The sequence below is a fragment of the Idiotropiscis lumnitzeri genome, chromosome 8 (genome assembly GCF_059441095.1).
Source record: "Idiotropiscis lumnitzeri isolate Australia: NSW breed Sydney's pygmy pipehorse chromosome 8, RoL_Ilum_1.0, whole genome shotgun sequence".
Taxonomy (NCBI): domain Eukaryota; kingdom Metazoa; phylum Chordata; class Actinopteri; order Syngnathiformes; family Syngnathidae; genus Idiotropiscis; species Idiotropiscis lumnitzeri.
Genome location: NC_142398.1, coordinates 11,106,622 through 11,123,860, shown reverse-complemented (window position 1 = coordinate 11,123,860; position 17,239 = coordinate 11,106,622). Strand labels below are relative to the sequence as shown.

At 49.5% G+C, this 17,239-nt stretch overlaps 1 protein-coding gene across 2 annotated transcripts in view; it reads right to left on the bottom strand.

The window, feature by feature from the left end:
• The window catches only part of sdk1b (sidekick cell adhesion molecule 1b), a 285,070-nt gene extending 268,172 nt beyond the window's left edge, over positions 1-16,898 (bottom strand). For both annotated transcript variants that reach the window (XM_088302023.1, XM_088302024.1), the window contains exon 1: positions 15,666-16,898. In XM_088302023.1, coding sequence (XP_088158149.1) covers positions 15,666-15,816 — 151 coding nt within the window. In that variant the 5' untranslated portion in view covers positions 15,817-16,898. The remainder of the gene's footprint in view (positions 1-15,665) is intronic.
• Between the last annotated feature and the right edge of the window lie 341 nt (positions 16,899-17,239).

Below are 17,239 nucleotides of genomic sequence, written 5' to 3'. Positions count from 1 at the left end.
GACATTTTGCTGAGTCAATACACAAGCACAATGCCAAAAGCAGCGAAAGCCAGTAGTTTATAATATAACACAAGATGACTGAGCTTATGAGATTGTGTGTCTGTGTGCAAACACTGAAGCAGGCTGCTGCATGGTGCAACAGAGAGGAGTTTGCATGAACAAGCAAATGGGATAATTAATTTCTCCTTTCTCTCCACGCCAATGCTTTCATTTGTTTGCTTTTCTCCTCCCACACAAACGGAACACAGTAAATCTGCGGAGAGAGGACACATTTACTTTACCACAAGATGGTAAAACGTGAGAAGAGTCTGCCGTTGTTGGGCTTCTCGGTTATAGAATGGAAAATGTGCAAGAGAGAGAGAAATTATGTCCAATGATTGCATAAAAGTATAGAGACGAATGGTATTGGGAGGAGATGAGCCAAGTCCATTAAGCATCAAACTACTTTTGATTTCTTTGAGGAATTTGCTTCATCTGTCAAGACTACGAATCTCAGACTGCCTCCACCACGTTCCTTCCTTTCTGTGCTGTCCTGTCGCATCTATCCGTCTTCTCCACTGACCCAAAATTCTGACACACTCTTCACTCTTTCATCCTATTTTCTTACCACACCCGTTTGATTACTTCTCTTCTTTTATGCAGATTTTCTCATCTTATCCTTCGCCATTCATTTTCACATTCTTCGGTCAACGTCCTCTAATTATCATCAAATCAACATGTCAGTCAAAACGGTCCCTTTCATTACATTGGGAATATCAGTCTGAAATGAGGCAGACATTTTGCGTAAACTGAGGTAGTCATCCTTATAAATTCTCGACACTGAAATAATAATTCCTTTCTTTGAAAGTCTTGATCCTACTGCCCGGTGCGGTTCAGTTTGGTACCAAACGCTCCTTCCTGGCGAGCCGCAACCCCTTTCACCCCATTTTTTCCTCCGTATTTAAGTCTTGCTAAGTTTTCACATGGTCTATCACAGTATTCATGACAGACAAAATTGAGATGGGAGCTCTCAGTCGCACTACAGTTTGCTCCACGGTCTACCACAGGGGTGGGCAAGTCCAGTCCTCAAGGGGCCGGTATCCTGGCTGTGTTGTATGTCCCTCTGCGTCAACAAACCTGATTCAAATGATCAGCTCATCAACAAGCTCTGCAGAAGCAGGATAATGATTTTAATCATTTGAATCTGGTGTGTTGGAGCAGGGAGACATATAAAAGATCCGGAATATCCGGCCATCAAGGACCGGCGTTGCCCACCTCTGTTTTGGCCAGGATCTCAATGTGTTCTGCCTCTGGCAAAGTCGAACGATTAATATTCTGTCAAAAAATAATGTCCACATTTTGAACCAAAACATAAAACAAGACTATAATTCATATTCACTTCTTTCCATCCATCCATCATCTGTACCGCTTCCCCTCACGAGGGGCGCGGTGTTGGAGCCTATCCCAGCTGTCTCGGGCAGTAGACGGGGGACACCCTGAACTGGTTGCCAGCCAATCGCAAGGCACACAAAGACGAACAACCATCCGCGCTCACACTCACACCTAAGGGCAATTTCGAGTGTCCAATCAACCTGCCATGCATGTTTTTGGAATGTGGGAGGAAACCAGAGTACCCGGAGAAAAACCACACTGGCACGGGGAGAACATGCAAACTCCACACAGGATGGCCGGGGCCGGAATCGAACCCACGACCGACGTTCTACGCAAATACCTCCCAACCATGCATAAAAACTCTTATATTACAGATACATTTTTAGGAAAAAATAAAAGAAGTGTAAGCGCCAGAATCTTGACTCAGCACAGAAGTGTCCATCAGCCAAGAAGCTTCGTCAAAGCGACAGAAAGGTTCAGCCTTCCAGATGAGGAATGTGCTTTTCACTTGAGCAGGTATTTCTTCCCTCTTCTCTTCTATTCATTCTTTCCATGTGCCAAAAACTTGATTGGTTTCCACCTGAGCATTCCAGTCTTGTGCGCATTGATTCTCTCAGACTGGAGGCTTGAGTCACATCTAGCATTCTGGACTCACAGGAACAGAAGCATGTCACAAAAGTGCACTCTTCCTGATATTACCTTGTCTGAGACCAGGTGGATTTGAACTTGTGGAAGATTAGAACTTTTGCCTGAAGGCATTTTGTTGGTGTGAATTTCACTGACTGAATAAATTTGAACTGTTTTCTGTTTGTAGTTTTGTATGTTCTGTTTGGTTGGGTCTGTTGACACATAAGGCAAAAAATCACGGGTTCGTTGTCTAACTGGTAGTGTCGGCAGACTGGCAGGCAATTCAGTTCAAATTTTTAAAAGTAAAAAAATAAAATAAAATAATAAATGTCTCCATTATCTTTACACACATGGACGCTGACATTTTTGCCCATTTCTCTTTGCATTTTGCACCAGTTGGAGGCGCCTGAGAGAGGACTGGCTGACTCCAAAGTAAAGTGCTTGGCATGGATTAGTGTTTCTAAGTGCTGCTGAGAAAGAAGGGGCTTTACTTTAGCCAGCTCCCTAAAATGAAAGAAACTGGATCGAACAATTTACGAAAAAAAAAAAAAAGTGAATCCAGCCCATTGAGTAGTGAACTTATTTGAAAATGTTAATGCTGTACTACATAGACTTTTGGTTGTCGTATTTGTCAGGTCCGAGCAACAAAAACTCGCTCACGTGAGATAGCAAACAGATGCCTGTGTAATATCCATACATTAATAAAATTAAGGAACGCTTTATAAATGCACAACAAACTCAGGCGCTTTTGCTTTAATTTGGCCATCTGTTGCGCATGCCAAGTCTGGAGCCACCTGCCACGGTGAAGCCCTCCTCCGTCTTGATCAAAGGAACAGGTTTAAAAAAAACTCTGGCCAGACACACACACGCACGTTTACAAAACAGCAATTTCTGCTTATTCCAAGGTGACATAAAAAAGGATCTCTTTTTTTCTCGCTTGGAGCTTACAAAAGTGATACAGACACACCCACACACACACACACACACACACGCGTTTGCGAATGAATGTGAAGCCAGCCTGCCTCTCAAACACCTGTGGCGGATCAAACGCTTCGCACTGGGAACACGCACCTGCAGAAGGGTGCAGCTTGTGTACTGAACAAGCAAATCACGGAGCTCTAATACACAAAGTACACAATCACGCAAATGTGACACTTGTTCGGTTGTCATCACAACCTCACTAATACCCAGGGACTGGCGGTTCACTACGCCAAGGCAAAATTCAAAATTCAAACATCACTGCAGCAAAAGAAGTCTTCAAAAAGAAAAGGTGTTTCGGGGAGGAACATGCAGAGGCTGAACAATGTGAATTTGCTGTGAGCAGCCAAGTGAACGATTGGGATGGAAGGGTGTACCTGTGATGTTTCCCATGTTCTCCAAATAAAAGGATTTGTCTCACAACACTTCTCATCCCTGAATTTACCATAGTCAGAATATAAATTTTGCATAATATTATCACCATATCTCCCAAATTCTAGTGCAAACCAAATTCAATTTTGAAGTTATAATACAATGCAAGTAATTCATTTGTTTGGGTCAACTAAGTTCCAACAACTACAGACGAGGGTTAGGTTTTGAGTCTGAATGCGATGACTGATTGACAAAAGGAGCTCAAAATCCGGTGGCTAAATACTGGAGATGCAGCAATGGTATATTTTCAGAATTGAGTATTCTACCGATTATCTCATCAATTAATCAAGTAATTGGATAAAAATTAATTTTGCATTATTAACATGTGCCTGTGAGGTAGAGGTATTATCTATGCCCCTCCGCGGTCACAATCTGGAAATTCTTGTCAAGGGTTTTCATGGAAAAGGATCAAAATATAGGCGGTTACCATCTACGAAGTGGACAGGTACTCGAATAATGAGTAGTGTATCTACATCACAACAAGAGAACTGAAAATTGTCAAAATGTTGCTTTGAAGCTGAGATTGTGCATAAACCTGTTTTTGCTCAAATTATTTGAGTTATTTGATGAATCATCCAGTAATTGTTTCAGGAGTCGCTTTATAATTGCCAGCCTGCGAATGGAGGATGAAAAAAATAACTGTTCATGGTTTGCGCCATGGGTACATTTCTAATTCAAATACTGATTTAAAAATTGGAGGAGAAGGTCAACTCGACATTGTGAGACTTCTAATAGCATTGCTTTTAAATGACTAGACGGAATTCAAGGCTGCCAGGATTGAAATGTTGAATGAACGTCGCTGTTTGCCATTTTATTATCTGGAGATATTTAGGATTCTGTTTTCCACCTGGTTAATAAAGATTCATTTACTTATGGTCTGCAGGCCAAACTACTGGTCAGATTATGTAACATTTTGACCATCGAGTCTGCAACCTGTTTCCAGGAGAAAAAAAATCCAACCCTTCTGTTTTTTTACTATAATAAGTATATAAAAAAGCCACAAATTATTTCTTAGTACGTCAGTTCGCACATCAGTAATAGGAGTGAAACGAGTCTTTGAGTAATTTGAGTACCACAGTGAAAAAAAAAGCTTTCAGAATTCTGTCTCGGTTACCCGTTTATTTGGTGTGCACCGTCGAGAAGCCGCAGGGAAATTTGTTTATGCTATACAGTCATCCCTTGTTTTTCGGATCAAACGAAAAGTGAAAAGTAGAGGAAGACATTTTTTAATTGGTATCATTTAATTCTTTTATTTTGTGGGGGGGGCGGGGGGGGCTTTACTATTTATCTATCATGCTGTTGTGTCCCCTGCCCCCAACATGGTTCCCAACCTTCTAAATATTCGTTACACAACAAATTTCACTTTAAAAATGCAAAATGAAAGAAATACCAAGCTGCAGGCTGTGAGAGGTTATTTACAATCCTACATTCTGTCGTAATCGTCGATGAAACATTGGCTAATAACTACGATGAAGTTTACATTTTTATCCTAAAATTGGCTTACCTTAACTAACTGGATTTTAGCCGAAGGTTCCTGTTGATGTTAGTTTGCAAAGCGAAATTTAATTGAATTCTGGCGAGAAAGTGAGTGCATTTATATGAATATTTGATCATTCGATGGAATTTTCAGTAGACTATGCGCAAACCCAACATTTTCAATAGCTGCAGTTCTATTCAGTACATCCGTTTTTTGTGCATCAACCGTTAACCATTTGGATTCCTTCAAAAGAAAGCATTTTTCTGCCGTGAATTCTAATAATTTCTTTCCAGTATTGTAGACACAGAGCAAGGTCCTTGAATCAAACCTCAACAACAACAAATGGACGAAAATTGATGGGAGCGGCAGAATGTTACTCTCTCAAGGGAAGTGAAATGAAATACACGTCTAATACTCTAAGGCCACGTCCATAACAGTATGATTTTTTTTTTTTTTCTAGAAAATGCATATTGGAGATTTATCAACATTTTTTAAAGAATTTCTTTGGCTGGCCTGCTCCCTATCCCCCCACAAATTGTGAGCAAGTTTTTCTTGGTAAGACCGTCGGTTGACAGCGTGTGCCAGTGAGCTCAAACTAGTTCGTGGTAATAGCGCCACCTGCTGCTTCAGCATGCACTTGAAACACTGCCAAGAGCCTGAAGTCTCACGAAACCTCGGTAAATCTTGCCAGTTATGCCGACGTCTGCGATGACGGTTTTGCAAAAGTCTTTCAAACATTTACGTTACAAACGTTTAAGTCAGCCATCAATGTCAGCAACATGATGTAAGACTGCACTATTGTGTGCTGCATATTAAGAAAAAAAAAAAAAAAAACACGCTTCGTTCTCGGTGTCAAAGAGTAACACTGTTGCGTGAGGATGCCAATTCAGCACACAGTAACTTCTCCAGAAGAACTTCGCCGGCTCAAAGAATTCGCCATCAATTACGAGTACGAACACAGAAGACCGGCACCCTTCTTAGTGCACCCGCCTTTTAATCCCTCATAACAGGTGTGGCCAAACTACGGCCTGGGGGCCACAGGAAGCCCGTTAAACGTTTTATTCCGGTCCGCTGAACTTGAAAAAAATTGAATGAATAAACCTTGTTAATGTTTTATTTTCTAAATACTGTGGTTTCTCAAAGACAAATGTATGGTTGTCATGCTTTTGTTTGTTCACTTTCATTTAAAATTAAAAGTATTTTTTTTTTCAGATGAGGTGAGGTTACCAAAACACTCCATCCATCTGCTCCTGGTCCGGCCCCTCTGTCAAATTTTAGAACCCATTGTGGCCCGCCAATCCAAAGGTTTGCCCACACCTGCCTTATAAACTACATTCTATTTCTAAGACTGACTGTCACACTTCTGAAACGGTCTTGTAAGCATAAATTTAACATTGCACAACTTGCATGAAGCGATACAATAGTCCACCGTTTGTGCACAGGGTGACACACACAGGCACAAAAAAAATTTACAAAATGTCACATGACTGCAGAGGCCTGGTGATTTTTCTTTTTTTGCTGCTGACAGACAAGAAATAAGGGAGACGACCAGGGACCTCACTCTCTCTTAAACCTGTTTAACCCAGACATCGATCACAGAATCATTCGCACTGCTGCCTTCTGTGTGACCCCTGAGGTCTCTGATATTCAAACTACTTGAAAGAAAGTAAAACACAGTAGGGAAAGGATTTATATACAACCTGGAAATCCTCAAGTAATTGAGAACATCGACGAGGCTGTGTGCATAGCTTTCGACGGGAATATCAGAAACAGAAGGTAGATAAAGTCCCAAAACAATTCCCAATGAACAAGTTTGTTAAAGAGGTCGAAAAGTAAAGGGGTGTGGATGATGCAAATCTATTTTGTTAAATGATGGCTCTCATTTGCCCTCTCCTCATCACAAAACGTTAAAGCACATTTTCATGTTTGGTTCAACTGTTTGATGCTGAGGAGTGAGCGGTGAAAAAGGATCAGACCTAAATATATTCGTAGACCCATTAAAAGTGAGTCAGGATGACGAAAATTTATGTTACTGGAAGTTCCAAAAACCGCCGGTTGTTTTAAACTTGGAGACAAGTGCAATTTGGGGATTTTTTTTTTTTTCATAACGTCGGCCACAATCAGCAATTGTTCCGAACACCTTTACGCCTTTAAATGTTCTTGGCCCTCAGCCATGTCTGTGATCGGTCCTCACATAATCAAACAGCAAATCTGAAGGCTGACACGGTTGACCAAATGCTTATTTATTGAGGTTAATTTTGTTTGACGTATCACAATTATGTGATGTCATATGCTCCTCAAGTCCACTCCCAATTGATTGTCAGAATAAATAAACACCGCACCTCTTATCATTTTCTTCCCTCTCGTGGAATAAAACAACAGCTGGTGCGACATAGGTGTCTATAATTACTTTTATTATGACTAATACCACCATGTGTCACGGTAGACGTCTTTACCAGAAATAGGCTGGAAAAGTGCATTAGACGACGGGTTACTTCAAGGGGAAAATGCATTGTTGGTCTTTTGAATTTGAAAAATGTCTTTTGTGACATCACTTCTGTAATTTTTCAAACAACTCATACGAGTGAATAATTCTCATTGCAGAATTTGCACACGCCGCTGTTACCTTGGCCAAGGTTAGGAATATTAACGACGACGAGCCGTGTTTTTTCATGATACTTTGTATACTTATAAACCATTATCATTATTGCAGAGTAACCAGCACAGCTGTTAGAGAACAAATGATCCGCGTCACTGTTGTTATGTTAACCTCAGCTGACTTTAGGCATCTGACTAATTTTACATGGAACTCTTTCAGGGCTCATAAAAGGATGCAGCTGAATTAAAACAAGGGTGTTGTCAATTTACAATGGGCGCCAAGACTTCACCCTTCACCGCAGCATTTTTTGGGGGGGGATTCATCCTGCTTTCGACATAGGAAATGATGAATATTGTCAATTAAACGTAGTCGACTCCCCATTTGAATGTAATGTACTGAATGAGGCTCTGTCAAGTATCCATGCCGGAAAAGTAAATCAGTCCAACAGCTGTGGGGCTGAACCCACTCAATGACACGGGGGGCAGTCGGGAAGCGGCGGGATAAGTTATGAATAAAAGGAGGGAGAGAGGAGAGGTGAACAGATGAGAGGCAGGCGGAGGAAGAGGGGGGCCCGGGGAGGAGAGACAGTAAAATGCTGCCGTCACTTAAACTCTAAAATGAAAGATCGATGAGCTTATTTAAATGTGCTCCCTGAGACGAGGGTTGGCTCGTATAAAGCCTTGCATTTATGAGGGTGTGGGCATCGATTGACTGTGGGGGGGCGCAGAGGAACGGAGAGAGAGAAATGGCGAGATCAGTAGGATCAACCTTTGTGTCAGGAGGCGCCTTGCGGCGATGAGGAGGTGGACCCAAGAAGCGAGGAAGCAGGGGTAGGTGAAGCTTTAAGGAGATTTATTGTGGAGATTGGTGGGGACGAACAACGGGGCGTGGGCAAATAAACAACACAGGCAACTGAACAAGACTAACTGGACGATGACAAGGACCAAACACGAGACGGGAACGAGCCAGGCGGACAGGGAACGAAGACAAGTGCAACAACGGGAGCAAGTCGTGAGAGTCCGAGGTGACGTGGCAACAGGAGGCAAACAGGGTAATGACCCGACACTGCGTTGTCGGTCTGGAAGGTTTAAATAGTCCGGGTACTTAGGGGAGCAGATGGGAAGCAGGTGCGTGATGATGACTAGGAACAGGTGCGTAGCTGGTGAGAAGGAAAACAATAACAAAGGCACATGGCAGGGAGGTGATGAAAACAATAACAAAAGGCACATGGCAGGAAGGAGGGAAGAAAATGACAACAAAAACACTGACGTGGCAGACACGGGTCATGACAGTACCCCCCCCTCAAGGGACGGCTTCCAGACGTCCCAAACGAAAACAGTCAAAAATGAAACCAAGTCCAAGAACGAGGGTGGGCGGAAGGGGGCCGGTAGGTGGGACCAAGGCCCGCGAACTAGGCCGGTCTGGCGGATGTCCAGGGGGCCAGACCAGCGAGCCCCGACGGGGCCATTCGGGCGGACGTCCGGGAGGCGGGACCAAGGCCCGCGAACTAGGCTGGTCTGGCGGATGTCCAGGGGGCCAGACCAGCGAGTCCCGACGGGGCCATTCGGGCGGACGTCCGGGAGGCGGGACCAAGGCCCGCGGAATAGGCCAGTCTGGCGGATGTCCAGGGGGCCAGACCAGCAAGTCCCGACGGGGCCATTCAGGCGGGCGTCCGGGAGGCCCGATCAACAAGTCCACCCGTGAACACTCAGGCGGACGTCCGGGCGCACCCGAGACCGGAACGTGGAGCGGCGGCTGGTCGTCCAGCCCCGCCGAGTCAGGAACGTGGAGCGGCGGCTGGTCGTCGAACCCCGCCGAGACAGGAACGTGGAGCGGCGGCAGGTCGTCGAGCCCCGCCGAAGCAGGAACGTGGAGCTGTGGCTGGTCGTCGAACGCCGGCGGGACGGGAACTTGGAGCGGCGGATGATCGTCGAGTGCCCGCGGGACAGGAACGTGGAGCGGCGGCTGGTCCTCGAACCCCGCCGAGACAGGAACGTGGAGCGGCGGCTGGTCCTCGAACCCCGCCGAGACAGGAACGTGGAGTGGCGGCTGGTCCTCGAACCCCGCCGAGACCGGAACGTGGCACGGCGGCTGGTCCTCGAACCCCGCTGAGACAGGAACGTGGAGCGGCGGCAGGTCATCGCACCCCGCCGGGACAGGAACGTGGAGCGGCGGCTGGTCCTCGAACCCCGCCGAGACAGGAACGTGGAGCGGCGGCTGGTCCTCGAACCCCGCCGAGACAGGAACGTGGAGTGGCGGCTGGTCCTCGAACCCCGCCGAGACCGGAACGTGGCACGGCGGCTGGTCCTCCAACCCCGCTGAGACAGGAACGTGGAGTGGCGGCGGTTCGTCGGATGCCGCCGAGGCAAGGGCGGCAGGCGGCGGCTGGTCATCGTCCACCGCTGAGGCAGGAATCTGGAGCGGTAGTGGATCGTCGGACGCCGCCGACACGGAGGCGAGAAGTGGCGGTGGTTCATCTGGCACCGCAGGGCCAGAGGCGAGAGGCGACGGCGGTTCATCGGACGCCGCCGAGAACGGGACTTGGAGCCGCGGCGGGCCGGGCGCAGCGGGGACCGGGACTGGTAGCGGACGCAGGGCGTGCTCCGCCGCGACAGGGACTTGTGACGGACGCAAGGCGTGCTCCGCCAGAACTGTGACTTGTGGCAGACGCGGGGCCTGCTCCGCCGGAACAGGGACTGGGGACGGACGCAGAACGTGCTCCGCCGGGATAGGGACTTGTGGCGGACGCATGGCGTGCTCCGCCGGAACAGGGACTTGTGGCGGACGCAGGACGTGCTCCGCCGGAACAGGGACTTGTGGCGGAGGCATGGCGTGCTCCGCCGGAACAGGGACTTGGGGCGGACGCATGGAGTGCTCCGCCGGTACAGGGACTTGGGGCGGACGCAGGACGTGTTCCGCCAGAACAGGGACTTGTGGCGGACACAGAACGTGCTCCGCCAGAACAGGGACTTGTGGCGGACACAGAACGTGCTCCGCCAGAACAGGGACTTGTGGCGGACGCATGGCGTGCTCCGCAGGAACAGGGACTTGTGGCTGACGCCGAACGTGCTCCGCCAGAACTGGGACTTGTGGCGGACGCATGGCGTGCTCCGCCGGAACAGGGACTGGTGGCGGACGCAGGGCGTGCTCCGCCGGAACAGGGACTGGTGGCGGACGCAGGGCGTGCTCCGCCGGAACAGGGACTGATGGCGGACACAGGGCGTGCTCCGCCGGGATAGGGACTTGTGGCGGACGCAGGACGTGCTCCGCCGGAACAGGGACTTGTGGCGGACGCAGGACGTGCTCCGCCGGAACAGGGACTGGTGGCGGACGCAGGGCGTGCTCCGCCGGACCAGGGACTTGTGGCGGACGCCGAACGTGCTCCGCCAGAACTGGGACTTGTGGCGGACGCATGGCGTGCTCCGCTGGAACAGGGACTGGTGGCGGACGCAGGGCGTGCTCCGCCGGAACAGGGACTGGTGGCGGACGCAGGACGTGCTCCGCCGGAACAGGAACTTGAAGCGCTGGCGAGGCGCCGGAGCGGGGGTCAGCAGCTCTCGGGAGGCCAGAACAGGCCCCAGCAGCTCGGGGGGAACCGGGACGGGGCTTATCATCTGGCGGGGAGCCGGAACGGGACTCATCTGCTGGCGGGGAGCCGGCACGGGGCGCGGCAGCTGGCGGGGAACCGGAACGGGGCTCGGCAGCTGGCGGGGAGCCGGGAAGGGGCTCGGCAGCTGGCGGGGAGCCGGGAAGGGGCTCAGCAGCTGGCGGGGAGCCGGGAAGGGGCTCAGCAGCTGACGGGGAGCCGGGAAGGGGCTCAGCAGCTGACGGGGAGCCGGGAAGGGGCTCAGCAGCTGGGGAGGAGCCGGAACGGGGCTCAGCAGCTAGCGGGGAGCTGAGACGGGGCTCAGCAGCTGGCAGAGAGCCCGGACGGGACGCTGCGGCTGGAGAGGAGCCGGGACGGGACTCAGCAGCTGGCGGGGAGCCGAAAAGGGGCTCAGCAGCTGGGGAGGAACCGGAACGGGGCTCAGCAGCTAGCGGGGAGCTGAGACGGGGCTCAGCAGCTGGCAGAGAGCCGGGATGGGACGCTGCGGCTGGAGAGGAGCCGGGACAAAGCTCATTAGCTGGCGGGGGGGCGACAGAGGGCCGGATGCAGCAGTCGGTCCGGGCACAGCCGAACCGGGGGCCCTGATCCCTATCAGCCTGCCGCCATAGGGAATCAGGGGAATGGGGAACACGCGGGACCAAGGTTACAGGGGCTGGTGAACGCGAGCTAGGGGGTGCCAGGGGAACGTGAGCAGGTGCTAAAACCGATGGTGAACGAGGGGAACGACGTGACCGTGACTTCCGAGATTTTGGACGTGAAGCGCGCGAGGTGGAGTGGGAGGTGGTCTTGAAAGACTCGAACGAAAAGGGTGTCAGGAATGGTTCGGGGGGAAGAAGGTGACTGGTACTAACTGTGTCCGGGGTGCGCTGAGCGTCTAACAAGGCGTAAATGTAGTCGGCATCGTACTCGTGATCCGAGTCGACAAAAACGTGCGGGGCGTAGTGCTCAAAAACTTCTGCTAAATCATTATCAACTAAAGCGTGAGTGGGTGAATTGGCCTGGTGATCAAAATTGTCGTCGGAATCGGAATCAATGGTACAGTGGGGAGGAAGGTTGGGAGGGAAGTCGAGGGCGTTACCGTGAAACGAAGACGAGGTACGGGGCTGGTCGGCAGGCTGGTGAGGGGCAGGCACCGGAGGCTGCACGGTCGGTGCAGCTGACGTGGGGGCTGCATGGGTTGCTGCAGCTGACGTGGAGGCGACGTGGGTTGCTGCTTCTGACGTGGAGGCGACGTGGGTTGCTGCAGCTGGCGTGGAGGCGACGTGGGTTGCTGCAGCTGGCGTGGAGGTGACGTGGGTTGCGGCAGATGACGTGGAGGCGGGACCCCTTTCAGCCAGCTGTCGGTCGGCCAGCTGGGCCAGCCTCATGCTCTCCACCATCTTGACCTCCAGCTCCGCCATCTGAGCTGTCAGCTCCATGATAGCCTCCCGGGGTGGTACCGCGGCGGCGCCCTTCTCCGCGATCGAGGCCACCTGCTCCGCTATCTGGGCCAGTCGTGCCCCCAGCTCAGCGCGGCGGGAGTCCAAAAGGTAGGTGGTCTTTTCGAACAAGTCCTCGTAATCTGGGGAAGCGGGGAGCGTGGCAGACGTGGCGCTGAGCTGATCGGCGGGTTGGTGGGGGGGGTCCGTGCGGCGGTGTCCATGACGCCGCCGCGAGCCCCTCGCTGGGTCCTTCTTTCGAGGTCGGGTCATTCTGTCAGGAGGCGCCTTGCGGCGATGAGGAGGTGGACCCAAGAAGCGAGGAAGCAGGGGTAGGTGAAGCTTTAAGGAGATTTATTGTGGAGATTGGTGGGGACGAACAACGGGGCGTGGGCAAATAAACAACACAGGCAACTGAACAAGACTAACTGGACGATGACAAGGACCAAACACGAGACGGGAACGAGCCAGGCGGACAGGGAACGAAGACAAGTGCAACAACGGGAGCAAGTCGTGAGAGTCCGAGGTGACGTGGCAACAGGAGGCAAACAGGGTAATGACCCGACACTGCGTTGTCGGTCTGGAAGGTTTAAATAGTCCGGGTACTTAGGGGAGCAGATGGGAAGCAGGTGCGTGATGATGACTAGGAACAGGTGCGTGATGATGACTAGGAACAGGTGCGTAGCTGGTGAGAAGGAAAACAATAACAAAGGCACATGGCAGGGAGGTGATGAAAACAATAACAAAAGGCACATGGCAGGAAGGAGGGAAGAAAATGACAACAAAAACACTGACGTGGCAGACACGGGTCATGACACTTTGCTCGTGAATTTCATCCATCTCCACCTAAAATAAAATGTCCTAGTAAAGGCTGGTGACGGAAGGCACAGAATATCTTAAAAAAGAAAAAAAAGCTTTGGATTGTTCCAGTCTATCAATGCAATAAGAATACGACACAAAACTGTTTTGTAATGCGTTTCTAATAAGAAAAATGTCCTTTTTTTGCTTCAGTTCAATTGACATTGTGCCGCTCCTGGTGCCAACGGGAGGCCGTATAATGGATCAAAACTCCTCAGGAGTAATCCTATATGTCATTCTTTGCCGAAGATTTGCTGTGAGCATTGTCACGTCAATTGTGGACTTATGTATCACCACTGTTTGTGTTCAAATATCCGTTGCTGAAAGACCCTATCCCACTGAGGGGTGAACATTTCCAACTGTTGGCGAAGGTAAAAAAAAACGCACATTCACGTCAAGGTCCGTCAGGGTTCGTTCACGGACGCAAATGTTCACCAAACAGTCGTCAGACATTTGGCAGACGTTCGCCTGTAATGGCGAACGTTTTGCGAACAACAGCAACATTGAACGTATTCCGACGTGAACGCAACATTCACTGCCTTCGAAAAAACTTTCAATTGTTCGCCGCTCAGTGAAATCGGAGCTTAAAGGTCATTGCTTCGCAACATTGTTATATTTTTTTGATTAAATGGTAGCAGACTTTAAAAAAATATATTTGTATGTTTAAAAAAACTAAGCGTAATGATCCTCATTTTTAGGTTGACTGCAAATTTTAGTGGAAGTGGCAAAAACAGCTTGAAGACTATTTTAAATTATATCCTGAATTGAGTTGCCTGCTGCCATAAAACCTGCATTGTTTTTTTTCAGTTATCACATTTAAAAAAATCCACTTCAGACTTGCTTCCACCACGATAACTTCGTACTGGTCCGTTCAGTCCACATTTTACTGCATTCACGCTGTAAAGGGATTTGGTTATTTAAAAATGATTCGACCATAGCCCAACTATCTTTTAGTACCCTTCTTTGGGGAGTGGGCCAATTACAGTGGCACACAGGACCTGTTGATTAGTTGACAAGATAGTCCACATTCTTCCATGCGACACTGGAATGGATAGAAAAGTAAGACTTGGAGATAAGGCGGCAAGCCATCAATTAAGGTCTGTGGGTAAACTTGGGTGCTGCTGCTGATGCTGCTGCTGAGACCGTGACATTGCATAGAGGAGGAGGGAGTAGGGAGTGGGAGCTGACTCTGCAGCCATGCCGCACGTACACCTCACACCTCCTCCCCCAACACCCAGGATGGAGGGGTGAAGATAGGCTATGTGCCGACTGAAAAAAGGAGAAAGTACACACTGAGGTGTTGTCATACCGCCGCCATCGATTAAACGGGAGGCGCGCCGCAGAGCTGTATTCCCCATTTTGCCAATAGCAGCCTTCCCCCAGCCGGTACCAGCCCCCCACCCCGTCCCTTGACTGCCTTGTGTTTTTTCTTTCACACTGACACTGACACTTTCCAATTCTACGGACGTTCACAAATAACTCAAAGCCCCACTACCACCCCACCCCGACACCTCACACACATTCCTCCAACTCCCTCCTCCTCCTCATAACCCCACGCCTCTGCCTTCGCCCACCACGCACCATCTGTGACCCAAAGAACATTTGTGTGCTGACACCGGCTTGACCTTTTTCTTCGCTTCTTTGTTTTGACCGCTCTTACCCAGTACCGTCACCCCCCTCCTTCCACCCCCCAAACACACACGTTCACCCTGATGTCCGAACGTCAAAACGCATGCATGTACCCACTGAATTGGATCATTACCTCAGCACACTTCAATGAAGAATCATTATCTTATCATGACTCTCATTTCTCTTTGTTGCGTTTAACAATTATACAGTATAGTGGTGAAATCGGTAAAGAACTTAACTGAATGAGTAAGATCCACGTTTGTATGTGTGAACTGGATGTGTTGCTTTTGTCAAATCAGGAGCCCCAGTTAAGCATGTCATTGCTTAATAGGGTGTGGGGGGGGTTTGCGTGGGGGTATTATCAATGCTTGGAAACTGCAACACTCTCCCCAAAGCAGGCGAACAATACCTTAATCCTACAGACCTCAATCTGCATCACATAATTCTCAAAAACAAGGCTTGATTTAATGTTGCAGAGTGAAGCATAGGGGGGAAATGCAAATAGCAACTGTAGCTTTATCCCTTCTTTACAACACAAGTTTACAATACCCCACTTGCAAGATGGCATGTCATGGGATCATCTCTGTTAAATGCGAAGGGCAAGCACTTTGTTTGCAGTATTTAAAAAAATTACATAGAAAAAGCTGTGTGCACCCTTCTTTTTTTTACCTTGCCCGTGCAACATGTGGCAGCTGCAGCCGAGAAGAAGCAGCAGGATCAAGACAGGCCCCCGACGGATTCTCAGCATCATCCTCACACTTCCCGGGGAGAATCCTTCCACGACCTCGGGGGAACCTTCAAACCACCAAAATCCCAACATGGGAGCCTCGGGCAACAGTGTCCACTCCCGGCAAAGTAAGTCCCAATTCCCAGATCCGTTTGTTCTGCTGCGGCTCACGGCTGGGGACTTCAGTCGACCTCGGTGTTCAAAAGTCAGCAGAGGGGGGTGAGACTTCGCGGCTAGAGCACCCGGCGATGCGGACGAGCTGTGGCGGAGTCCAAATATTCCATTTCCCGACCGGTGCACCTCGCTTCCATTGATTTGTAAGTGTGTTTACTTTTTGCTAATTCTTATGTATTGACTTCCAATCCCACTTTGTCCAAGATTTTCCAGCGGTGATTAAAAAAAGGACGCAAATTCCAGCCAAATTAAGCCTCTCTCCAGGGATCAATTCCGTAATTGATTCGATGAGCGCAAATACTCCAGGTGTTGAGATATGTAGAGCACACGCACTTAACCGGGTAGTTAGTACTCCCAACTAGTACTACACTCCTAGTTAGCGAGCAGCTCGTGGTAGCGAGACGGTTTACTCTCCCCGCAGAGGGGTCGCCTTCCTCGGTTAAGCGCAGCCGGCACCCCCGGCGGCACAACAGGTTAGAGAACAATTTAATTCAAAGTCGGTATTTTTGGACGTTTTTACGACACGAGGGAGAGTTTGTTAGAAAGCGGCAAAAAGTTGCTTTTAAAGCGGACGAAGGACCGTCTGGTATCCGTGCTCTTCAGCTGCGTCACGGGTGCCCTTTCGCCGCCGCCGCCGTCTTACCCCGGACCAGCCAGTCCTTCGCGGTAGTCCGCAGACAATCCAACAGTCGTGAAATTTCTTGCAGGGTTCCGTCAACTCTCGTCGGGGATGTGGTCGTCCAAATGTGGCCCCGCCGGCACCCTGTTGAAGCTCAGGGCGCAGACTGAGTGAAGCCAGCAGCTCCCTCGCGAGCGAACACCTGCCAAGCTCCTCGACGCACACTTGGGGGTGGAGAGAGAGAGAGGCAGTTCTTTTCGACTTTCTATCAGCATTTAATCCATGTTTAGAGAAGACCAAATGGGGAAATTGATCTCAGTCGGTGTACTTTGCTCCTACAAGTGCACGTTTCACGCTCAGTCCGTCTCACTCACTGACTGTTGTGTCTATCTTTTCACGCGATCTATTCCAAACTCCAAAACTTCCATTCATAGCATCCCTCATTGCTGATTGGTCCGAGGCGCAAACTCCGGTGTTTCTATTGGACAGGCTGAATGTGGGGGCGGAAGCAAACGAAAGAGTGAAGGGGACAAAATCTTTTTTTAGACACAATTCACAACATTAAGCAGCCTTGCGCAATCGAAAACCAAATCCTGATTCAATAGTGAGTTTTAATTAGGGTTAACGTGTCAAATTGGGCTTTTAAACTAGGATTACGATCCGAAGCGTTAAAAGATAGGGTTTGGGTATCAATGTAGTGTTTGATTCTAGTTTAGGGTTTCA